This window comes from Triturus cristatus, chromosome 3_1, assembly GCF_964204655.1.
Source record: "Triturus cristatus chromosome 3_1, aTriCri1.1, whole genome shotgun sequence".
NCBI classification, from domain to species: domain Eukaryota; kingdom Metazoa; phylum Chordata; class Amphibia; order Caudata; family Salamandridae; genus Triturus; species Triturus cristatus.
Window position 1 is genome coordinate 314420321 of NC_140583.1, and position 26025 is coordinate 314446345.

Here is a 26025-nt window from a genome sequence, read left to right on the forward strand (position 1 = left end):
GCCTCGCCAGTTCCCACTCCTCCTCCTTGGAGCCCTCCTTTGCCTGAATGTCACGGTGCAACAGTTTAAAAACATCCACAAACTCATGTCTCCAAATCCTGTTTTTAGTCTTGTCAGATAGATGTGAGCCCAATGGCATGGCAATCCCCATATACGGCAATTTCTTGTGGATATTTTTATCTTCCTCCACCACCTCCGGGACCCCTTTACCTTTCTCCAGAAGAGGCTGAGACCCAGGGACGGGGGCAACCCCCCCCTTCCCCACACCCAAGGAGGAACCTTGCTGCTCAGACACTGTCTTGCCCCCCAAAGCATCTCCCCCAGTCCCAATAGACCTGGTCGCTTTTGGTGGTTGACCCCCTTGTTGCCAAACCGACCACCACCCCGTAGTACCTGAAGGCAAAGGAGCTGGTCGAAGCGTGTTGACGGGCCATGCTGCTTGCGTGCGACTGGTATCCTCCAGAGCCTGGTCCGTTGCATTGTCCGCACTAGACGTCTGCAAAAAACTAAGCACATTTGGTTGCCCCACAAAACCCCTCTTCCCCCTCACAGGCTGCGCCTGGTGTGCCCCACAAGCCCCATCCCCGTCCCGCAATTCCCCTTCCTCCAATTCATCACTGTCCAAATTCAAAGGACCCAAGACACCAAAATCACCAGCAGGTGCCCCATTGTCCCCCGTCCCCTCCAGAAAACCCCCTCTGCCAAACCCCAAACGTTGCTGAACAGTCCCTCTAGTGAAGGGGTGCCCTCGCTGGGAAGGGCAATCCGCTCCAGATCGCCCCCCCTCAGTAGGCCCCCCAGACAGAGCCACAGCGTGCTCCATCCGCCTCGTGCGCTTGCCGGCCGCAAACCGTGAGGCTAAAACCGGCATATCTTCCTGTAAGCCGCTCAAACCAAGACGTTCCTTTCCAATCGACTGAACCCCCTGACCCTCCAAACTGCCACCCCTCCCAACCCCCGAAGCCGCAGCCCCTTGCACCCAGATCCACTGACCATCACGTGGCGCCGGTAACCCTCTAGCGGGAAACCCCTCTAAGTTGGAAAACTGTGCTGCGCGCCCTAACGTGGAGCTCGGGCCCTGAAAAGCTGCCTGGCCAGAAGAGTCACCAGTACTAACAAGGGGGGAAGCGCCAATTAGCGCAGGAGAACTGGCAGACGATGACGCAAAAACCGGCCCCTCCGGCGCACTCTGCCGCCCCAACGCGCTGTCACTCACTTGAACTGGACCCGTCACCCCTGTGCCCATGGCCCCAGACACCCTCCTGGGTGTCACCACCACTGTACTCCTCCTTAAGGGGCAGTCGGTAGGCACCTCCGGGGGAAAAACAACAGGCAGGGATGTCGCAGGGCTCAACAGAAATGTCTGCCCATTCAATTGCACCAACTGTGAGCTGTTATGCCACGATAAATCAACTGACCCTATAACTGGGGTGGTGGCGTGCCTCTGAACCGGCCCGGGGACCTGTAAAACCTCCATACACTTCCCCCGCCCCTCACTCCTGGCACGTCCAGCTGGACCACCGGCCCTGCAACCGGCTCTCCTCCCACGCAGCCCGGCCTTCGAGAGGGACCGCCCCCTCCTTCCTCCCACTGCTGTCCGCCTGGGGCCCACAACCAGCCGTGCAGGAGCACATACCTGCGCCTCTTCCGCCGCCTCCTCCGACGGGCCTGCCTGCGCCTCCAGGTCCCCGCACTGGGCCGATTCCGGCGCCCCCACCGGATACATCGCGACCTCCTCCATCGCGTCGGGCCCCGGGGATAGACAGGCCGCCACCGCTCGAGCGACGCCCCTCCTGGCCTTACGGGGTGCGAGGTCCAAACCCACCCATGCCTGGCCAGCCACGCCAGGCTTCAAGAGGTCACTCCTGCCGGCTTCGTGTAGCACCCGTAACGCCTCCCGCACCGCCTCCTGTGACGCCATGACGCCTACGCAAAGCTACGGGAATCGCGAGGCAACAAAAGAGAGTAAACCAGCCCCTCCTCCCCGCTCCCGAGGGCCCAGTGATTTTCCCGCCGCTGTCTTCCCCTACTTATCAACTTCGGCGCGCCTCGCGCCCCTAATTAACCCTCTACCCTGGCACCTGGGTGGCCGCTCCATTGTGCGAAGCCACCCAGGGGGAGACCTGGCTCGCGCCCTGCACCCCCTGGGTCCCCCCATGTGCCTGGATACCGTTGCAGGTGATAAGCTACGCTTTATAAATCCTGATTGAATGATTGATGTATGTAATTACGCATCTGGAATATTCTCAATTTGTAAGTGTGTGTATACAACATTTTCAGCGCTGTTTCCACCATCAATAAATGTTCCAATACTCCTTGCCCCTTACACAAAGCGCAATAGACTTTGGGTTGGTAATTTTCTTTATATATTTGCTCCAATTTTAAAAATTGTGTTCGTATTTTGGAAGGCTGAAGTGTGCAATAAAAGCCCCACTCTGATGAAAGGGTAATTTGGTTGCAAAACATTCATTCATACATAGCACTGAAATTTGGTATTTGGAAGGGATGCTCCAAACCTACCTGTTCAAGATATCGAATTGCTAAACACAAATTGCAATAGGTAACCATGTTACCGAATCATAATTCGTGTTTTGTACATAGGAAAAATAATTTTTGTGGTTGTAAGCCATTCTACGAATCAGGCCGTTTAAGACTGCAAAAATGCTTATGTACATATGACCCTTAATTCTGATTTTTAAATTTGCTATTCCTTTGGCAGCACCATTTGCCTTAATGAAGAGGAACTTTAGTACCTTTGTTCACAGACTGGTAAACAAATGAGTGGATGTTTTCTCTCGTGTCTGGACCTTGCTCACTCACTGTTTGTGCTAAATGTCTTACACTAATGGCCGTAACCCAAATCTCTTTGCTCCACCACAAACGCTCATTCCTCACTGCTTCCATGTGCTTCTTCTGTGCCTTGTTATTTAAGCCTTCCCCGACGTGGTTTTACCGCGAACTCAGCTCAAGTTCACTGGAGTGCTTTACACGATCAGCGGTTAGATTACACAAGGTTCATTCATTTATTAGGCACAGGGGAGGTTAATTGATGTTCCCAGGATCACAGGATGCTCATCCGACCCCGGGACTCAAAACTGGTTATCACACTCGAAAGTCTGGAGGGCTCTATTACTGAATTTCGATGTGCACGATCGTCTAAGAACCGTGCCTCACACCTTCTTTGGTTCTAGAGTCCCCACCAAACATGGAGGCAAACTTTAGGTACTGACTGTAAAAGTTCAGGACAAAGGCTCAAAATGCAGTACAGAAATTCAGGGCAAATGGTCAGTTTTACTGTCGAATCATAGGAGATCAGTTAGTAATATAAATGTAAGTAAACAGACGGCCAGCTCAAGTGCAAGCCTATATAGATTTACATTTTTGTACTGTGCCGCTCTCTATCATTTCCATTGTGGGCTACAGGATATGGGGCTGCTTCAGTGAAGGATGGGCTGTCACAACCCAACCATGACACTGCCCCCATTCCAGTCAAAGACTCCTGTAGCGTGGAACTGTTTGAGCATTTTCCCTAGGTATGATACTAGTTTCTCTTTCAGCCCTGCTGGCAACAGTATTGTCTGAGAAAGATGCTGGTTACACCATACTGTTCAAAATGTGTTATCTACAGTTCCACATTCTTTCATGTCCTAACATAAATCATATGGCGTTCTAAATATGTTTAGCATGAAACAAGATCTGGCACTGGTGGATTTTTTATGCTCTTACATTCTCCTCCTCTTGCTGTAATTCTCTTTAGCTCTGTACCCATGGTTGGATGAAGCAGGGCTCAGAATAAGACACACACTTCCGTACCAGCTAATGCTAATTGGTCGCACACTGCTACACCTACCAAGCGTGTTCCCCCAATGAAAAGTGGTCCCTGAGGTCAGCGTCGGCGGGTACGCCTATGCCCGAGTCATGAGTGCGAGTATGCGTGGCGTGTGCCATCCCTGGACACGTGTTTCGAGGTAGTTGCCTCTCGTCAGCAGGGAGTAGGAAAGTGTGTGGGGTTGCTGTGTAAGCTGCTAAAATCAATAACAGGTAAATACCTCTCGTAGCGCGCAGGGCGTACACCATGAGTCCGTCGACTCCACCGGCTCAAGGGAGCCTGAATATAAAGTTAAAGCTAATTGGTCGCACACTGCTACACCTACCAAGCGTGTTCCCCCAATGAAAAGTGGTCCCTGAGGTCAGCGTCGGCGGGTACGCCTATGCCCGAGTCATGAGTGCGAGTATGCGTGGCGTGTGCCATCCCTGGACACGTGTTTCGAGGTAGTTGCCTCTCGTCAGCAGGGAGTAGGAAAGTGTGTGGGGTTGCTGTGTAAGCTGCTAAAATCAATAACAGGTAAATACCTCTCGTAGCGCGCAGGGCGTACACCATGAGTCCGTCGACTCCACCGGCTCAAGGGAGCCTGAATATAAAGTTAAAGCTAATTGGTCGCACACTGCTACACCTACCAAGCGTGTTCCCCCAATGAAAAGTGGTCCCTGAGGTCAGCGTCGGCGGGTACGCCTATGCCCGAGTCATGAGTGCGAGTATGCGTGGCGTGTGCCATCCCTGGACACGTGTTTCGAGGTAGTTGCCTCTCGTCAGCAGGGAGTAGGAAAGTGTGTGGGGTTGCTGTGTAAGCTGCTAAAATCAATAACAGGTAAATAGTCAGAGTTCATTCAGAATAACGAATATTCGTGCTTGTATTCCACTTTTTAACACGGAGAGCAGTACGTTTCCTAAAGATAATAGAGAAGTGAAGTGGGCAAACCGTAACATTATCTTTAGTATTTGTGTGTAAAAAAGAAATGATGCTTAAAATCTGCCAAAATCCTCTTCACATACAAATTAGAAAAATGTGTAGATTTCTTTCATGAACTGTGCAACACAGATGGAGATTAGCAAAAAATGAACTGATCTGCAACCACATACTGCTGCAGACAAAAAAAACTCTTGCCCAATTCACTGTCAATAGTGCACAATACTCAACATTTTCAACATTAGGAGAGAGGAGGTGGCCTAACGGCTAGGGTGGCCAACCTGAAATGTGGGGAACCGGGTTCGAACCTCTGCAAAGACGCCCAACATTCTGTGATTCTGGGCAAATCACTTGGACAGATGTACGACTGTTACTTAGGAAGGGGCGTACCAAGGGCGTCGCTTCCTAATAGAGTCCAAATGGTATGTATCATTATTTTGCGACTGCATTTGCAAAACACTCACAGTTTACCACCTACTTCAAGTAGGTGGTAAACCATTTGCAAACGGGAAGGGGGTCCCATGGGGACCCCTTCCCCTTTGTGAATAGGTGCAAAAATATTTTTTAAGAGCAGGCAGTGGTCCAAGAGTCCACCACCTGCCCTTAAAAAATTGTACTGAAAAGTTACATTTTTCTTTTTTATGAACATCCCGTTTTCCTAATATTGATGAGGCATGCAATTTGCGACCCCATTGGGAATCGCTAACAGTGTCGTACATCTGGCTCCTAATCTCCCTGTGCCTAATAAAAATGAATGTGTAGTGATGTAACACAACTGGTGCTTGTGTAAAGCGCTCTGATACCCGATACCTTCGGGTCAAGTTCGTGCTATATAAAACGCCTTGAAAAAAGAAAACATGAAGGCTATCATGCTAGGAAATGCAGTTTATTTTGTACCTGAACTGGGCATTTTTTTTTTTTTTTCGAGAAGTGGCAACTATTTTGCAGTAGAGGGATTGCACTGATGCCCAGTGAGCAAAGGGGATTGACCTAGGAGAAAATCGTAGGTAGGACTGCAAATTAATTTGATAACCTTTAAAAAGGCGAGGTCATTAAAGGATAGACTGGTTAGCAGCCATTTAACAAAACAACCATCACAGCAGGGCACTTTGAAACATATGCAAGGCTTCTTTCCGTGTGGGAAGTGTAAGGCTTGTTCCAATAGTCACAGAGTCTTAACTTACACCACACCCAATGTCAATTTGAAAAGACCTATAAAAAAGTTCTTAACTTGCAGTACCCCCTATGCAGTCTATTGTCTCGTTTGCCCGTGCGGCCTATTGTACATAGGCAGCACAATCCATTCTTTAAAAATTCGTATACTAGAACATAGGAGGGCTATACGGAAAGGAGATGCCTCATATCCTGTAGCGAGACATTACGACGAAAAACATCCCAATTGCAAGAATGTTTTACAGTTTTTTGGTCTAGACTTTATCCCAGAAAACATTAGAGGTGGCGACCGCCTGAAGAAACTACGTAGGTTAGAATCACGCTACATTATTGACCTTCAGTCTAAGTTTCCGTCAGGCCTTAATAGCAATGAAGAGTTGTCAGTACATTTGGGAAATTAATATGTTAGTCTGGATAACTAATTGAGAGTATATGGATTTTGTCTTCAGATTGCGGTAACTTACTGTGTTGAGCTACTTCAATTACCCCTTTGCTACACGTGTTTAGACTAGATCTAATGTAATGTAAAAAAATGTGTTTGACAGCCAGTGAAAGCCGATACACGGCATCATGAAGTGCAGTGCCGATACACGGCATTATCTTACATATGGGTGGCGTTGTTGCCATGTTTATCTGAAATTTTGTTGAGAGACTTTGAATCGATGTCCGGATCTGTGCGGTACACACTTTATTGAAAGTGATTATTGCGCACATATGCTCAACATAATTGTTGCTTGGTTAACTATGTACCGCGCTTGTATAAGTACACTTTGGATTTTGTATATAGCTACATTACAAGATGGCGCCTGCAACTCCATCGATATTTCACGCTGTCCTCTGTCTATGTCTAATATGTTAGACACATTGACATGCATGTATATAAAAAAATAAAAAAATGACGTTTCACGGTGTGCCGTTAACACCGAGGAAGGCAGATCGCCGAAACGCGTCTGTTCTGGAAATAAAGACCCGCTGCCACGCCACCCGTGAGTGCTTGCATTCTTTATATACTAAGGAATTTGGAGCGTTAATATTGTGCGGTAGGCACCGCCGCACTTACAGCACCCGACCGCGAGTGACTCGTTTTTGGTGCAACTGGAGCAGTCTCATATACATATATATATATATATATATATATATATATATATATATATATATATATATATATATATATATATATATAGTCTCTCTCTCTCTCTCTCTCTCTCTCTCTTTTCTCTCTCTCTCTCTCTTTTCTCTCTCTCTCTCTCTTTTCTCTCTCTCTCTCTCTCTTTTCTCTCTCTCTCTCTCTTTTCTCTCTCTCTCTCTCTTTTCTCTCTCTCTCTCTCTCTCTCTCTTTTCTCCTCCTCCTCCCTCCCGCCTAAAATGAGGCTGGGCACCTTGTTCTGTAATATGGTCCTTAATGTGTCTATGTAGGTGCCGCTATCTGTATATGTAGGTTCCACTCGGTGATAATGTGGCTACCCAACACTGTGTATGTCAGTGGCGGCTGGTAATTTTAGCAAGGACACACACACACCCTTTCAGAAGCACACGCACACATTCTTCATTCATGCATACACGCACAAAGCATCAAAAATGTACCTTCACTGCAGCTCTCCGGGAGGTTAGCCCTGGAGGTCCCAAGAAGGTTGGGACTAAGTCAACAGTTCCTACCATCGTTGGGGTCAGTGTGAGTGCTGATCTCACCCCACTCTGAGACGAGGTGTCAGTGATTGACACTTGGCCCTGACCACTTAAAACTGAGGCACCCATGCCTGAAGCAATCAGTGAAGCTCGCCCATGTCACAAGGGGGAGTCCTCAAGGCACTCTGCCAGGCTGAGGAGGTCATTCCCAGGGTGACTCAAAAGTTAATTGTAGTAAGTCAGTTGATCTAAATACTGTTCTAAGTGCCATGAAAGCTGAGAAAAGCTGTAATTTATTTTTCTGTGTTTCAGGGCATTATGGGGTGCTCTCTCGGGAATGTGCATATTATATTAGCAGCTGCAGCTTCTTCTTATGTTGCTCCATGCAGCCTTGCGCTACGGCATGTCCTTGTTCCTTTTTGTGTTTGTGTTTTTCCTTGGGAGTGGTCTGCCATACTTGGGCACCCCTATGTGCTTTCAAAGATGAGTGCAGCTCTGCAAGCACACCCCTGGCTGCCCCATCAGCTCCCTGTACCTTCTTGTGCTGCAGTGGGGGCCGGCAGTCTCTCCTTCTCTGCCAGCTCCTGTGGGCAGGCTTGCATGCAGTGGTGGCTACCTGCTCCCCCCAGACACGGAGAGCTGGCTCCATGCACCAATCTTTCTCCTTTTTCTCTTTTGGAGCATCTCTCATCCTTGGCACAATAGTCCAGTCTTTCTCCCGAATAGTCCTTAATGAGTGTAACGGGACCAGGTCCCTGGTCCTGGGGAGGGCCTCACTGGTCCTAGGGGTAGCTGTACCACGAGTCCTTAGTCCAGATGGATATCAGGGGTTTCTCCTTCCAGTTGTCCAAGGCTGCTGCCTCCAGTCCTTGAAGGAAGGCAAGGGAGTAGGACTAGGAGTAATGCCATTATCGGTAAGTAACAGAGGCATTACCTAGAATTAGACTCCTGAGTCATAAACACCCAACTTTAATAGAGTGCCCAGAGCATATACAGAAATACGTCTATTCCCTCATGGAGGACAAAACTCGGTGACCCAACACATTATCCAAATATTCCAACTCAACAATCCAATAGTGACAAACAAAAGTGGAAGGAACAGATCAAGTTGCCACCATTAAAGTACCCTGCTTTTCAGCTACTGTTACTGCCATACTGCATGTAGAGCACCCCTCAACACCCAGGAGAGGCCCCACACACTTCACCTCATATTCCAACGAGTCCAAGGAACGTATACATCTCCTTAAAGTAGCAGTAGATGGCATTTCCCCTTTCTTTGCGGGACCACAATTCCCAAATAATGAGTCCCAACCACATCCATAGACGGCTTCACGTCTAAACAGTGCAATTTGCACTCCACATTCGAGAACGGCTCTGGACAAAAAGCTGGCAGGATTATCTCTTGACTCACTTGAAAAGCAGAAGTGACTTTATGTATGAATGAGGTGACCGGGACCAAAACAAACCTGTTCTGAAACACTATACAGAAAGCCCCCATCTCACCCAGGTGCCTAGCGGTAGTAATGGCCACCAGAAAACAAGTTTTAAACCATAAGATTTTCAAATCAACAATCTTAAGGGACTCAAATTGAAGACCAGTCAAAGCCTCCCAACAACAAATGTAGATTCCACCTAGGGAAAGAACGTACTGCTCTGGGAAACAAGTGCTGCAACCCCTGAAAGATCCTAAGCATCAGTCCCCCATCATCCTTTATATTAGTCCAAGATCCACGAAATGCCTGGCTCGCCGCCAACTGAACCCTTAAAGTGGCGACTGAAACACCCATGTTAGCACCGTCCTGCAAAAACTGCATGACCAGAAACAGACTGGAAACAGTAGGATCTACCTGTTTCTTCAAACACGTATTTCCAAATGCCTTCCATTACCTGGCATAAGAATGCAGAGTAGACCTCCTTGATGTCTATAAGTTTACCACCAGCTCCTCAGGAACACCTAGCCCAGCCAAGCTTCTCCGTTCAACCTTCATGCCGTCAAATGCAATTTCTTCAATGATCATAGGAGGGAGAGCCACAGGGAGGTCCCACTCCTAACCACTGCACAACAACTCCACATGACTGGCCCCCTATCGCAAACCTTACACTGTTACGAGGGAACTGCAACAGGGACGTGCAGGTAGGCATCTTGAAGGTCTATTGCCACCAAAAAACCTCCTGGACCTGTCAGAAGAATGATTGCCTGAACTGTCAACATTCGAAAATGAATAGATCCTATCCATGAATTTACCCACTTGAGATTCATCACGGGCCGAAATGAACCAGAAACAAGTCCCTCAAACCATCCAGAAGAGACCAGCTTTTTTCCACCAGCAGGATGCCAGTATCCAGGGGACGTGCTCAAATTCTATTTTGTCGCCATTTACCACACCATTTTCCACACCTAGGACCCATCGTCTGACACATTCTGCTGCCACACTGAGAGAAAATGCTGTATCCTGCCTCCTACCAGCAATGCCCTTCCATGACAGTGATTTGTCAGGAGCCCTACTTAGAGACCCCTTTTGAGCTGGAACATTGAATTTAGGAGAAGTGCACTCCCCCCTCCTGGACTCCGAGTGTCCCAAGTCTGCTTGCGAGGGAGAGGAACATCCTCCTCTGAGGAAGAAATAGTTGATAGAACGTGCTTCTGCTTGTTAACTCTCTTTCCTTCCATGATCAAACATAAATGCCCCAAAAAATAGAGCTTCTTACACAAGGGAAGCAAAACCCCAACCTAACCCAATAGGGAAATGCCAGAGTCAATCCATGAGCCAATCACAATCAAACACTTTCTCTCAAATATTGTTAAGAAACCTGGGCTCAAACCCGTTCCTTCCATTTTTCTCCTTGAAAAAATGCCTCCGATAACGCATCCTCCATGCAGCGGTGCTCCTTCACCAGCCACACTGCCAAATTTAGAAACACCGCCAAGCCAGGAGACTGCCGCTCGGCGCTCTGCTCCTGGCGGGGATTCAACCACAAAGTCCCCCAGGCCAATCGGTGAAGGAGGAAAAAAATGTAAGTCCCCTGGGAGACACAAAAGAACAGGACATGGATGGGGTGTGGGTGTTTTCCTCTTGGAGGCAAGCAAGCCTCATTGGTTAAGAAGGAAGGCAAAGGATGACGAGAGGTAATGTAAGATAAAACATTACATTTTAAACTAAAAAAAACACTGAAATTCAACAGTTATAGTTAACTCAAGTAACTATAACTTTCACCCTCACCATGCACATTGATGTTATTTCAATTGGCAATAATGTCATTGAACATGTCATAAATCATAGTTACTTGAGTTACCTATAACTGTTGATTTTCAGTGTTTTGAATTTATCATGTTGCGTTTTGACTGACATTTTCACCTAACTATAGCATCACTTTACCCCTTGGTGTTTGCAGTGAATTTCTAGTTTTTTTTTCACATAAAGTAAGATATTGTTACCATACCGAACTATAACATTACTTTAACGTTATTTTTAAGTGCGTTTCCAGGGTTATTTTAATGTAAAGTAAGATTTTATATACTTCTGAGCCATGCCAGCCCAACTCAACCCAGCTAACTTAATAGTGAGTGTGTATTCTTCTCTTTCACAAGGAGTACATCTGCATGCAAAATAGTTCCCTTCAGTGCCAGGAAGCTACTAAGGCAATGCACACTTTTTTGAGACCAGAAATGATTTTTGCTTGAAATTAGTGTTTTTATTTTTGTATTCTTTATTTACACATTGGCTAGGGTCTGGCATCTGCCCAAAACTAAAGTTAAAGCTAATACCATGAAAGCAGTAATGCCAAAAGGGCAAAAGAGTGACAGCCACCAATAGAGCCATTGGCTAGTACTCATTTTTTCTTTCTCCCTTGTGTTGTGCTTTCCCATTGAAATACCTCCCCACTCTCCCATAAACTATGTGTTGCTCCCTCCTCCTCCTCCCCCCAGCTCATCTGCTGTTTTCCCCAACCCCTTCCGGTCTTACTTTTTCTATCGTTTTTTTATTAACTTTAATTTTCTCCTTCCTATCTGTTTCAAACTCCTCTTGGCCTCCTCTGCCTCCACTACTCTGTTGCTAACTGCCCACATCGACTTCCTTTTGCTTCAGACCTTTCCAGTCATGTTTCTGTTACTTACCGGTAATCAAATTACTCCTAGTCCTACTCTCGCTTATATCCATTACACAATGAGGCCTCTGTGCCTTGTAGACACCCCCCCACCAATATAAAAAGCTGCCGCTCACTCCAAAATACCTGTATGTACCAAGCCATCGTTGACACAGTTGGCCGGGCCACTGGGAGGGAGAGAGGGCCATAACGGAGCTAAACGAGAGTTGGACTAGGAGTAATGTGATTACTGGTAAGTAATAGAAACATTACCTCCACGTCCCTCTCGCTTATCCCCATTACTCAATGAGATATACCAAGCCAAAGAAAAACCAGACCGACTGTCCACGCATCAGCCCAGAGCATCAAAATAACATGCAGAAATGAAGGGCAAACAAACAGGAAAGACAGGCCAGTCTTACCACAGCGGACCAAATCCTGGAGTGTTGCAGGGATTCTGCTGATACACAGAACTATGCGAAGAACCCCAGGACCTCAGTGAATTGTGGTGTACCAGAAACTCACCTCAGAACCCAGAACCCAGTATCCGGCTAGCATAAGTGTCCCATTCGTTATCCGAGGTTTAGCTCGGCGGTCCCAATGAATAGACAACCCAGAACAAGCGACTCAGTACATACTCAGGAATGGTGGGAATCGGAAATACCTGTTCGTATATTATTCTCACATCAGTCCACAACAATAATCAACAGAGACACGTTGTAAATAAAAGGGGTTTATTTTTATAGACCACGTGTCCTAAGATGCAGTACTTTGGCTAATACAAGCAGACAAATGATTAATATCAAAACCAGCAACATAGTTACAATACCATAGAATATAAAAGGGGTGATCATATTATAATGACAGTGGATACTACCACCTTCCCTTTACTAAGAAGCTAATATTATTATTATGCTAATAGAAGGTCTCTTAGGCTTGAATAGGGGACCCCATACCTCAAAGATCAGCTTAGTGAAATCACATCACAGGAGCATCAGGAGTCTTCTCGCAGGAAGGCTCGTCTTCGGTCTGAATAATAAACATGATGTCTGTGATACTAAAAGCACTAATTTTCAGGCATTTGCAGCTGCGCGTGTGTTATGGCTAAAGAGTGGGCCGATCAACCTAGAGTGAAAAACATGCATTGTGTAATAACCCAGACTGTTTGTCACACCATGTACCGACCAAGGTCGCTGCGCAGAGCTTGGGATAGTAACAACAGATTGCTCTTGTGTGAAGCAAGTCTCGAGTCAGCAGTTTGTTTTAAGAAATAACATGTAAACGCAGTGCCGTGTGCAAAAGCAAAAAGATGGCTTTCTAACATCTAACGTGGTTATGCTAACTTAACAATGCCTGTACGTAATCAGAGAGAACTCACTACAGGAGGCACGCCCTGCCCCAAACAAGGGAAAGAAGACCCAAAAGACAACGAGCCGAGGACTCCGAGCCTGCAAGCCGACACACATGGCAACCCGAAAACAATGGGACGAAAACCAGCAGAGCCAGAAGGCGCATCCCCTACAGATGAAAGAAACAACGGGGAACGCAAGAGAGCCTGCAAAACCAGAGGGAAATCCCCAAGAGGTACACATCCACTGAGGGAAGGATCACCCCCACAAAGAACCGGGACACCAGACCCAGGCCAACCAATAGACCCCAGCAAGGGGACCGCAAAGCCCCTAAAGACCAGCTGGAGTGCCAGAGGCAGAGAAACAGAAAAGGAAACACAAGCACACCAAGCCCCACCCAACAGCCAATGTAGAGCACAAGAAGAGTAGGCAGACCCCCAAAGGGCGCTCGTACAGAAGAGGCGACCAAAGCCGAGAGACCAAGGCACCAGCTGCCACCATGCCCCAGCCGCAAGACGCCAACTCTGAAAACGCCTGAGAGGGCACCAGGAAAAAAGAAGCCACAGGCCCCCCACGGAATTAGAGACTCCAGACCCACCACCAACTCCAACAACAGAGGGAGCAAAGGAACAGGACAGGCCACAGGAACCAGAACAACCGGACACCCACCCCACTGAACCAGAACCCTGGAACAAGGCCAACAGAAGGAAGCCACCAAGAGGCCACCAGGCCAAGGAAACCGCAAGACAACCACTCCCAAACCGACACCCTCCCCCACCCGCTCCAACATCCACAAACAAAATAAAGGAACAGTGTAAAGGAGGCACCTGAACAGCCCCCCGTGCAACCCATATCCAGGCGACCACAGTAAACAGCCCACACAGCAGGAACCAGAAAGGCCCAGACAGCACAGTGAACCCCCCCCAAACCACAGAAGACGAAGATAGAAGGGAACGTACAGAAATGCAGGCATGCAAAAAGAATGCAGTCACGAAAACCCCATAGCATACGGCAAACACCCCTCCCCCGACCCAAACCCTGCGGAAGCAAGTCGGCCCGCTGAGGCATGGGAGTATGGAGGCACCCCAAAACAGGAGGGAGGAAGAGCGGGGGCCCGAACGAATAATCACACCCACTAGAGGGAAAGGCAAGCCCCCACTAGGATGACCCACTGCAACCAACCAACCAACCAGCCACAGGACAGGTTCTCACTGGACAACCCAAACCAGGCGCACAGCCCGAGGGACCTGAAGCATGGCGGAAAATCAGCCGCCAACCCCAACCAGGCAGAAACCGACCCACAAAAGGAAGAGGAATGGGGAATTGCACGCTGGAAAAACCCAGGGGGCCCAGGCTGTCATAGGTGCAGAGAGAAGGCCAACAGGACCAGATGGGCAACCAAGCCAGACAACCTGGGAAACCAAACACCCGGACACCTAACATCCAGGCACAACTGCCCACCAGCATTAAAAGGAACCAGCAGGCCAGGAAAGCAGAAGCCGCCGCCACAGGTGCCCCATGGACCAAAAGGAGCGCACCTGTCCACGAAGCCACCTACAGCCATAACCCTTAGGAAGCCTTAAAACAGCGGAAGATCAGAAACGCTGGGGAAGACCGGCAAGAGACACTCCCATGCATCCATCACGGGCGCCCAGCAGCCTGGGGAACGCTCCCAGAAAAAGTAGCGCCAAGCCTGCAAGCACTGCACCGCAGGCGCTGAGGCAGGACACAGAGGAAACCCGACAGTCATGGGGAAAAGGACAGGGCACCGGTCAGGAAACAACCCAACAACAACAACAAAATGTAGCAACAAAAAAGGGCATCCAAAGCAGAGGTACTAAGTCACCAACGGCAAGAAGCATCGCATCGCCCTCCCGCAGACCCCCACCTCGGATGCCTAGAATCCCAGCACTCCCACAACATGCGAAATAGAAGTGCCAAAAAGCCAGCAGCACAAGCACTGAGGTGACTATCCAGCCACAGCGACAGCCAGAGCGCAGCTGCGAAGCGCCGCGACAAGCCCAGGGACAGCCAAGAAGGAACCAAGCAGAACGAACAGGGCTACCGCGCCGCCCCCAACCACCCAAAAAGGGGAGAAGCAGGAGCTGGAGACCACTGCCCCACCATGGAACTGAAGAGGGCAAAGCCCAAACCCGACCACAGAAAGTCACAGCCCACCTGGTACAGAAGCAGACGGGGCATGAGGGAGAGCATCCAAACCACCGTAGACCAACCAAGAGCAAGGAAGCCCCTCCCACATACAAAACAGACAGCGATCTGTGCAAGCGACAGGCCAGGAGAGCAGGAGGCAGCTAAGCCTACAGCACCTGGCAATCCCAGGCAAACTCTCATCCAGGAGCGAACCAGGCCTGACGCTGCTTAACTTCTGAGAACAGACAAGAGCAGGTGCTTTTAGGGTCGTATGGCCATAGGACACAGATACCCCCCCAACAAGAACTGCAGATGCAACACCCAGGAAGACCACAGGATGAGACAACTGCACATGGGATACTGGCACACACGCCCCCTGGCACAGCAAGGCAGACCAAGCCAAAACCAGAGCCCAGCAAATGACCGACAAGCCACCACTCTCCAAGACAAGAACCAGCCAACAGGTGGAATCAAGACAGAACAACCAGGCAGGAAGAAGCAACAGCGGCATCCCATCAAACAGTGCACAGGAGAAGCCGAAGACAAAGACCACTGCCATACTGTTAGAAGGTGGTTCTGACACTATGGGCCGCCCGGATTTTTTTGCTTTTTGAACGCCTAATTGTTGAGTTTTCACTGTGGGGGAGCCTCATAAGTGGGGACTCGCCCACAGTGAATTCAGGATGTAAGAGACTACATGGGGATTTTACTGGTGTCCCCCTGGCTTGTCCAGGCCGCTGCGCAGCAGCTGGAGTATGGGGCACCGGGCTGGTTACATGCAGACACGTGTACATGTGTGTGCACACGTGTAGGGGCTGCGCAGGAGAGATTCCTAGTGTGCGCAGTCCAGGAGCAGGTACAAATTGAATGGTGTCAGAACGTATGCAGAATTGGGTGGTGACATGGAATAGGCTTTATACACTGGGAAGAAACATGCCAGGGAAAGTCAGTGTGTTTACTGTGTTTACACTTCATTATTTCCCTATAGGGATGTGGGACCCATGGCTAGAATGACTTCCACAAGGCCTACAGATTAGACACGCACTAAAGTCCATTGTATTGGAGGTGAAAAGAAGTATTCTGCAGAGTCCAAAGTCATATTTGTACTGCTTTTGGGTCGTCCAGAAATGTCATATTTCTCCAAATCCCTGCCTGGGGTCTGGCCCTGGCAGGTTAGATTAATGCCCTTTCTTCCCTGAGCGAAGATCTTCCCTCCCAGGAAGGGAGATAGGTGGAGATACAAGCCAATCCATCAACCGCTGTCAGTGGGTGTCAGGCACCAAGCTGAACCCAGGTGAAGACAGCACTGGGGGAAGGGGAGCATGTGACCAGAGACCCTGGATGACGCCATGTTTGAACAAACCCAGAGGCTGTACAAGAAGGAGGGAGCAGGGGCAGGGAAGTGATGTGTCACTGTTTGATAGGCCAAACAGAGACTTCCTGCCAGCCCCCTACTCAACTTTTAAAAAGTACTTGCACAGGAAGAGAAGCTCTCTCTGGGGTGTGGTCTGCCGAGGCGGAAAGGTGCTGGAGCCTGGCAATGGGCAGTTGGAAGGAGAGACCCCCTGACTGTCACCCAGGCCCCTAACAGCGCCAGAAGAAGCACCCAGGACTGGTGCGCAGAAGCAGGGGCCTCTGCACAGGGAGAAGAGAGGCCCAGGAAGAGAGCCAGGCGAAAGGCTGGTGCAGGGAGCCAGTGAAGCCCGCTCCCTGCAGAATGCACCCTCTTGGAGACCCAGAGGGTGAAGGCGAGTGCTCCCAGTGGCTGGGGGACGCCACCAGGAGCAAGAAGACACGGAAATGGGGCAGATCGGACCCCCAAGGGCTGAGATATGGCCCCCGGAAGGTAGGTGACCTTTGACCCCTAAGAAGACCAGCGACGAAGCACGTGGGGCTCCGCTGCCGGTCTCAGAGATGCCCCTGGGGTGGGTCAGGTCCCGGGGGCTGCCCCATGAAGAAGCAAAGTCGGGGTGCGCCGTTGTGCACCCCGTGAAGGTTCCCCCCGTGGGGAGCCAGGAGCCCGCCCTGGCCCCCACTGAACCTGAGGCTGGGGTGCGCCATCGCGCTCCCCGAGAAAATGTGCCCAAGGGGCCCGGGACCCCATCCCCGGGACCGAAGCAAAGCTGGGGAGCGCCGTCGCGCTCCCTGTGAAGATTCACCCCTACGGGGTGCCAGGAGCCCACCCTGGCCCCCGGCAAAAAAGGGACATGACAGGGAGCGCCGCCGTGCTCCCCGCAGAGAGGAGGGGCCCATGACCCCAACTCCGGGCCCCAACGAGAACGCGGAAGTTGGGGGGTGCCGTCGCGTCCCCCCGTGAGGTTGGCCTAAGGGCCCGGGACCCCATCCCCGGGCACTGAAGTGTGGCTGGTGGTGGGGGGCGTGCCGTTGCACTCCCCCGAGGCCAGCGCAAACTTCTGTGTCTGCCTGCTCCAGCGGGCAGACCACAACAGCAGGTCGGCTTCCGCGGCAGCACGCGAGGGTGCTGGCCGTGCGGGGGCAGCCGGGGGTTGGCTCCCTAGGCAGCCCTCCAACGAGTGGGCATGCGGGGGTCTCTGATGGGACCGGGACCCCCAAGAAGAGCACGAGAGGTGTCAGGGGCCTGGGTGGGACCGGGCCCCCAGAAAATCGGCGGAATGGGCTCCCTGAGTCGAATGACTCACCTGGAGGTCCGGGTGGGACTGGTCCCTCCCGCGAACGTCCGAAGCGGCGTGGGGCACACATCGCGGATCTCCCCGGGACAACGGGAGAAGCGCTCATCTAATATGCATGGAAATCGGCATGAAGCGCCCCAGAATGCCTTGCAAGGCATTAGGAAATAGGCTGTTTTGGGTACTGGTGGCCCCCAGAGGAGGGGGGGTCTACCTCATTTGTTCAAGGAGGGGCAGGGGAAGCTGCAGGAGCAACGCAGCCTCCCCCAGCCCAAAGAAGAAAAGTCCCAGCCTAGGTGTCCTGGGGACTAGGAGGAATAACCCCTCAAGGGCTCAGCTAGCATTTGAACTGTCGTACTTTGAAATTTGGGACCGCGTAGGAGGCAGGGCCCTACCCCTGTCTATTCCGGTATTAGCGAACCGCGAATGGTCAATGCGGTATGTACAAGTGCTTTGTATAACGTTTTAGCTATAAATGCACTGTGTATACGATATTATACATTGACTACGTGGGTTCCATCTTAGAGCGGTGGCCATCTTATGGTTGCCCTCACATAGGCTACATATTACGAGCAAATACGGGCCTTTAGAACACATGTGCCTTCCTTTGACTTCTCTGTGACCTGGGCAGCTTGGCTCCGCTGCCCCAGGTCAGTCCGGTCCCACGAGCTGCCCGTCCTGCGGCCACCTGTGATTAGCATCAGGGTTTGACACACCATAAAGCCTTTTCATCCCACACGAGCCTCCAGCTAATCTCTTTCACACCTGACTCTTCCTGCTTTATGGCTTGTTTTCCAAACAGGAGATGCCCGTGTTTATTGGGGCCTGTTGATATCTGGTGTGGGATCTGAGCCTCGCTGGGTAAATAATTGTGGGCTGGCTTAACTGGAATGTGGGATGGTCATCATGACTCTGCCTTTTCGTTTGTAATGTATACATGTGAATGACCATGCCATAAAACAAGGAATGTGTGCCTGAAGCATGATATTTTGTATTTAAGGAGAAGCCCGTTTCTGTAATTTTAAGCAGTCTCCTGAGAACATACATTGTGTTGTACTTCTCGGATACCTGTAATTGGTCTGCAGCCAATAAATCGATCTTTGACTTCACCCAGAAGACTCTGTGTTTCTGTAGGTCTGAAACAGGAAGAACCCGAAGTCTTAGGGTGTGTTCCCCTGCACCGCTGGGCTTTAAATTCCCAGTACTTCAGAACATCTCCTGGGCTGGAACTTTTGTTCTGCTGTTGGAGGTGTGTGGAGAAATGTGCCAAGGGATGAAGGGCTGAGTTGGGGATTTCTAGAGAACGGCATCCCCTGGAGGTGAAGAGGTGCAATTGCATGAAATATATTTTTAATGGTATTTCTGTGACACGCATTGACCAATGATATTTCTTGTTGAATGGAGTAACAAGCAAAATGGAGTTAAGTGGCTAGACACTCCTGCTAGGGTGTCTGACTGTATTTACTTAATCCTGTGATCATCTGTGATGCCTTTAGAGGCTGTAATTGCAATGCATTTTTAATGATATCCAAATGTTATGAGTACGATCTTTCTAAAGTGGTGCTTAAACAGGTATTCTTGCTGCTGCTGTTAGGTGAGGAACAACCCAGACTGTTAGCCCTTAGGATGTAGAGGTGCATACTTTATGGTCAGTAGGAGATGCTCAGTCAGGGTTAAATGTCACCAAGGCAAGTGTACCCATTTTTAATGCTGGTTGACGTAATGGGGGGCTCGCCCCTGGGATGGTTCCAGTGCGCAGGGCCCTCGCTCCAGGTTAAGTCCAATTCACTACATTGAGGGCAAGATGATGTGCATACATGGGAGTGGTGGTACTAGACCCCACCCCCCTGCAGGAGGGGTGGAGATGTTACTCAATGTCACAAAGTAATTCCAACAGCTTATGTATATTTGTAAATTGGTGCATAGTATTGAGTAGTTTGTGTGTTTAATAAATGTACTCTTACTTTTATAATGCAAAGTACAGACTGGACAATCAATTATCGAGTGTTATTTTTGTGCACCTGCAAATGGAGATTACTAGCCCACACTTCCTCCCTTGAGTAAGCATCAGACTGCTCTGCAACGCTACCCTCTGAGAGTCAGGCGCTACAATTGGGTGTTTGATTCCCAGTGAAGGACAAATGTAGTCATGTTATTTGTGCAGGCCTCACAGATGCTGCCTTGTTTTCCAACACATACCCAAGGGGGAGAAACCTCACCACAGAGAAGCTCCCAGAGCGATGTGCAACAGCTCAAACAGACACCTATGCATCAAACAGGGACCCCAGCAGGAGCGCACCTGTCGCCGAAGGCACCTACCTCCATAACCCATAGGAAGCCTTAAAACAGCAGAAGATCAGAAACGCAGGGAAAGACCGGCAAGAGACACTCCCATGCATCCATCATGGGCGCCAAGCAGCCTGGGGAACGCTCCCAGAAAAAGTACCTCCAGGCCTGCAATCACTGCACCGCAGGCGCTGAGGAAGGACACAGAGGAAAACCGACAGTCATGGAGAAAAGGTCAGGCCACTGGTCAGGAAACGACCCAACAATAACAACAAAATATAGCAACAATAAAAGGACATCAAAAGCAGAGGTACTAAGTCACCAACGGCAAGAAGCATCGTATCCCCCTCCCACAGACCCCAACCTCGGGTGCCTTGAAGCCCAGCACTCCCACAACAAGCGAAACAGAAGTGCCAAAAAGCCAGCAGCACAAGCACTGAGGTGACTATCCAGGCACAGTGACAGCCAGAGTGCGGCTGCAATGCGCCGCGACAAGCCCAGGGACAGCCATAGAATAAGGAGACCCCAAAACCCAAGAACCCTTGCAGAGCCGAACTCGCACCTCGAACAAACACCGCCCGGGCAGAAAGAACCACGAGAACGCACGGAAGCCGCTGCACACTGGGCTTGGAGACAAGCACCCACAAAGAAAGAATGCACTGAAACCCAGAAGATCGTTCTAGGCTGTCCAGGAAATTGCCACAGACAAAGGAGATCCGTCAAGTCCCAAGGCGAAATGCAGCAAAGCAACCCCTGCCGGAGCGAGCGCTAGGCACCCACCCAAAGAGACTACAGTCACCAAAGACCAGAGGCCAACATGCTCCCATAGGAGCAAGCTTGCACAAACACTGTAGAAGGACCAGGAACTACGGCACGAATGCCAAGCCCAAGCAAGAGACAGGTGCCAGATCCATAGAGCCACAGCAGAGGTCCACATGAGGGTCCACATATGACAGACATAACAGCACATCAGGAAAAAAATGCTGACATCCAGAGGGACAAGAACCCTAGAAGCACACCCAGGCCGGAGAAGGCACCGTAGCCCACCGGCCGTATGAGACCAGGGTTAAAAAGAACCCACGAGGGCTGCTGCTCGCGAGTGGCCAACAGACGCACCCCTCACCGGTGCCCTAAAGGGAAACAAGCCGGCGCTAGCCACAAACACTCCTCCAAACACCCTGGAGAGAGAAGCCGACCCCAGAGCCCCAGCGAAGAAAGACACAGCTGACCTCTGGCCAGGAGAACCAAACCATCACAAGCAAGGCCACATGAAAAACATGACAGCCCCCCTTGCCACATAACGAATGGAGAGGGGCAACCACCCCATGCACCCGACAGGGACCCAGCAGCCGGGGAGACGCCAAAACCGAGCATCCGTCCCCCGCCGCACCGCCAACAGGAACAAATGTGTGCTTTAGGGCTACAAGGGCTCACCCTGCGAACGACAAACTCGCACCAGGACTGCATGCACTGCAGTGCGGACGCCGATCCATGCGCTGCGGCAGGGCCATCAAACGCACACTGCCGACCAACAGAGGGCTGCTGCCACACAAACATACACACTCACCCTCCGGAGAAATGCATAGCAAACCTCTGGCCAGTGGAAATCAGACCTAGCAACATACCACGCCCACCTCACCCGGAGGAAGGCACCACCAACCTCTGGCCAGGGACAAAAACAGGGAAGAGTGGATGACACAGCGGGAACAACACAGTCCCTGCACATGTCCACAAGCCGGCCGGAGACAAGCATCACTAACTTCCAGCCCGGCAAGAAAAGGGAATGAGGGTGGAGCCCCAACCCAATGCTCACAGGCAGACATACCCCCCCTCTTTACCTGAACGACATCTTCCCCTGCAGCGCACTAGAGAAGAACGCGTAAGCCGGTCCCCACAACCCACGGCACCGCGCTGCAGGAAACAAAGCCGCCATGAATGTTGGAGCACACGGAAAGTGCATGCCCTAACCCGGAACAATCACTGCAACATCGTAGCATTATACAGTGTTGCCAGATTTTTAAAGAATTCTCTAGCCCAAAGACAACCAAAAAGTAGCCCAATATTGCTACTTTAAGGAAGATGGGGCAGGGACATCGTCAAGCAGGCAGTGAATGCATTGGAATTGATGTTGCAGCAGGCTGCCAAGTAAATATTTGTCTAATAAAGCGCTTTAACATACTAGTTTGCTGGAGCGCTGTATATATATTTATAATCTGGCAACTAGCACAAACCAAAATTTTACAGCACAACTGGGAAAAATATAGACCAATTGTGCGTGATCTAGCCCAATCTGGCAACAGTGCGTAGCAATAAGCCACACGCCACCTTGCGCAGTGAAAAGGCAGAAACTGACACTGCCAACCAAATAAACTCACGCTGGAGTGAGCGGGCCGCACCCACCCTACCGTGTCTACAGACACAAAAGAACCGGTATTGTGGAGTGGGCGGTGCTCTTTTATATTGGTAGGGGGTGTGTTTACGAGGCACAGGGGCCTCATTACGTAATGGAGATAAGCGAGAGGAATGTGGAGCAAATGATCGTTGCAGTCTTTAAAAACACAGAAAACGTTTGGAGTGACAAGAGGCTGGAATTGGTTGCCAGGAGGCTCTTTTTTCTAAGAATGCTTTTGGGCACAGTTAAATTATTTGTTATTAACAGCTCTAAGACTTGCATTCACCATCTTGGAATGGTAAATATAAACAACAGGAGGTCTACAGTGCTATGCCTAATGCATGCGCATGTGGGGAAACGCTTAGCATGCACATATCATTAACATCATGACGCAAAGGGCATGCATTGTGCTTTTCTCTTTTTTTTAACCAAAGTTACACAGCATTGCCAACAGTTTGTTTTTCTTTTTGCTGCAAAGTCAATAGGTCAGCATAGGCATTCAAAAGGCAAGATCTGTTGATTTTGTTGATGTTTTTATTTTGCTAACTTATGTCATCAAATCCTTTTCTCATGTCTGGTGTACTATACATGACCTTTAACTTGAGTTGCGAGTTATGGATTAAGCAGTTATTGCTGTTGTATACCAAATTCACAGATCCGCAGCTGATTGAAGTGCTTTGGACATTTCTTGAACATTATTACAATTTAAGATTCTTATGAAATAGTGTGATTGTATTTTGTTTTAAATACATGATTCAATTTCTTTTTTAGCATATATGGAAGCATTGAATATGCTGAAGACAGGGCAACTGTTTTTCATTCCAACTACCTTTCTGCAGTTGCCAGGTCTGAGATCCGAGATATGGTGGCTTTAGGGCACTTTATTCTTCCACCTGCATGTTTACAAAAAGGTATGAGTTGTAAGGCACTTTATACATTTAAATAAATGGAATCTCTTAAACAATATGTTATCCGATTTAGTGCACAATGTAGAATATTTGAACTCGTGTTGTTCCAAATGTACCTAAATCGTATATGGATTCAGAATAAGAATACATTCACAATAAATTCACAATTAATAGGATGTAAATCAAATGTATAATTTCGCCATATAAAGCACAAAAGGCAATAATGTATTCCGACTGTGGGCACAAAGTTCAAGTTCAGCAGATAAATACTGGGATGCCATTTAGATAAAAAAACTAAGGAGGGAAAGAGACAATTACAGATTTTTGGGAGGGTTCTCACTGGAGGAAGAATGCAGGGGCGTAGCTTGCTCAGTAAGACTTTGGGGGGGGGGACTTCAGATTCACACTAGCACATCTTATTTACTTACGTTGTATGAGAAGCAGAACATGAGGGGGCGTAGGGGGCCGTGGAAAGAGAGAGGAATGCGGATTGTTAGGGGAACTTAAAACACAGTATTTTTCAAACAAACCAACATTTTTAGGTCTTCAAAACAGAGAAAAGTGTGTGTTTGTTTTTGGCAGTATGGGCATGTAAAAACCCACAGGTGAATCCGACAGACACCCCATGATTCCCGACTTCAAAGCACCTATACCCAACTATTTACTACAAAATAAATTTTTCGAGGGGGTGTAATGCCCCCTGGAGTTATGCCCCTGCAAGAATGATTCACAATAACATAGTCATTTACTAATTTTCATGAATTTTTGAATTCCTAACGAATTCTTCTGTTGTAATGTACTTAGGCACTCTCAGCTAGGCGGCTGGGACTGCAACCCATTATGATGTACCTGTGTTCTATGAAGAGGTAGTGGAGTTCCATGGGGATCTGGCAGTTAACAGTCCAGCTGTGCCTGGCAAGACGGCTGTGGGCTTTTTCCTCAACTGTTATTAAATACTTGTTACAAGCACAAGCCCTCTGTGACTGGATTAAACGATGACATTTTTGGCGACGATTTGCCAGGAACGAAAAACGTCAGAGGTAAAAAACCCAGCCATTAACCCATATCGTATTGAGGAGCTGACAGAAGTACCGGCAGGATAATACAGGTCAGGAAAGCTGTTTAAGTTTGAAAAGACTGTGTTTGAATTAACAGGAACGGTAATGTGCCAGCGTTTGCGTGTAGAGAGGAAGCTGCTTTAAACAGCAACGTTCAGAGAGGAGGTGAGCCATTCCCAGTGGGAACACTAGAAGTGTGAAAGCGTACTTAAATCAAGCTGTTTAATTGCACGGTAGCAGTGTGAGCGGAAACACTGAGAAAATAAGAAGAGCAGCAAAGTGAGGAGTTTGTGCCTGTTCGGCGTGTAGCTGAAGAGGAGCGGAGTAAACGCTGTCAGTTACATCAGCTGGCCGAAGTAAGAGCTCGCGTTGACAACGCGCATGTTCAAAGGCCTGTCAGTTGTACGATCAGTTACATCAGCAGCACAAAGGGCGCGCTCCCATTCAATACGCGTGCCATCAAAGGCTTGTCAGATACACGTTTAGTGTGAGCCGTGAGCAAGCACTAGAGGAAGCAGAGTAAGGAGAAAGAGAGATCGCTCACAGCACTGCGCCTCATTTTTCTAGTAGTTTTGAGAGTAATGTCATGCCATATTGGAAAGAATAATAACATTTAAAAAAAATCGGTTTTCCACTATTTCTGGCAGCATTGTAGTTCACAGTGGGGAACACAAGAAGCAGAAATTATGTTGTAGGATACCAAAAACAACTCAAAGTAGTTGCACGGTCAAATACAGCGTAAAAGGAAAGAGGACTTACTTGCAGATGGAAGTTTCAGGCTGTGTGTGAGACATTCCTTGCTGTGGGAATTTTCGATGAACAATCCTTGCATCTCATTGGAGGTTGTGTGTGAATTTGTGATTGGCTGTAGTTGAAGTGGGAAAACATTTTTCATCCCTGCTCAGCTTGGGCATTGTTTGACAATCCTGCAACCTTGTGCTCACTTTAGGTAATGCAAATATGGATCTGAGCACTGCTATTGTTATTCCACCTCCCTTTCTCATGGTTATTGGGGACCCTCCCTTTGAATGGGAAGACTGGATTGATTGTTTTGAAAAGTATATCTTAGCTTTAGATGAAGCAAGATTTTCTCCAATCAGAAAGAAAGCTTTTCTTTTGGGGTTTCTTGGTAAAGAGGGACAGCATGGGTTTAAAAACGTACCCGCCACTGGTAATGCCAAGGGCGAGCTATGAAGGATGTTTACAAGGAAGCACTACTAAGTTTGCAAACCAGATTTACAAAGCAAGTTAATGTGGTGATGCACTGTCACAAGTTCTACACACAGCCACAGCGTGGCAATGAAAGCATTGATGAATTTGTGGCACATTTGAGAGAACTTTCTGCAAAATGCCAGTTCGATCCAATGACTGACGAGATGATCAGGGATCAGTTAATAGTACAATGTAACAGCAAAAAGATACAGGAGAGACTATGGGCTGAAAGCAATCCCACACTAAAAGATGCAATAGCCATTACAAAAGGTGTAGAGGAATCACAACCTGCGAAAAGATGGAGAGTGATGTTGCTGTTTTGTGAGACCAGGTGGATAACGTAAATGTGGTTAAAGGAAAAGGTCAAATGGCTGGAAGTTCCAGTAAC

At 49.0% G+C, this 26025-nt stretch overlaps 1 protein-coding gene across 2 annotated transcripts in view; it reads left to right on the forward strand.

Moving 5' to 3' along the window:
* Nucleotides 1–26025, forward strand: part of TERB2 (telomere repeat binding bouquet formation protein 2) — a 394925-nt gene that overhangs the window by 70894 nt on the left and 298006 nt on the right. For both annotated transcript variants that reach the window (XM_085646319.1, XM_085646320.1), the window contains one exon: nucleotides 23231–23370. In XM_085646319.1, the coding sequence (XP_085502445.1) occupies nucleotides 23231–23370 (140 nt within the window). The remainder of the gene's footprint in view (nucleotides 1–23230; nucleotides 23371–26025) is intronic.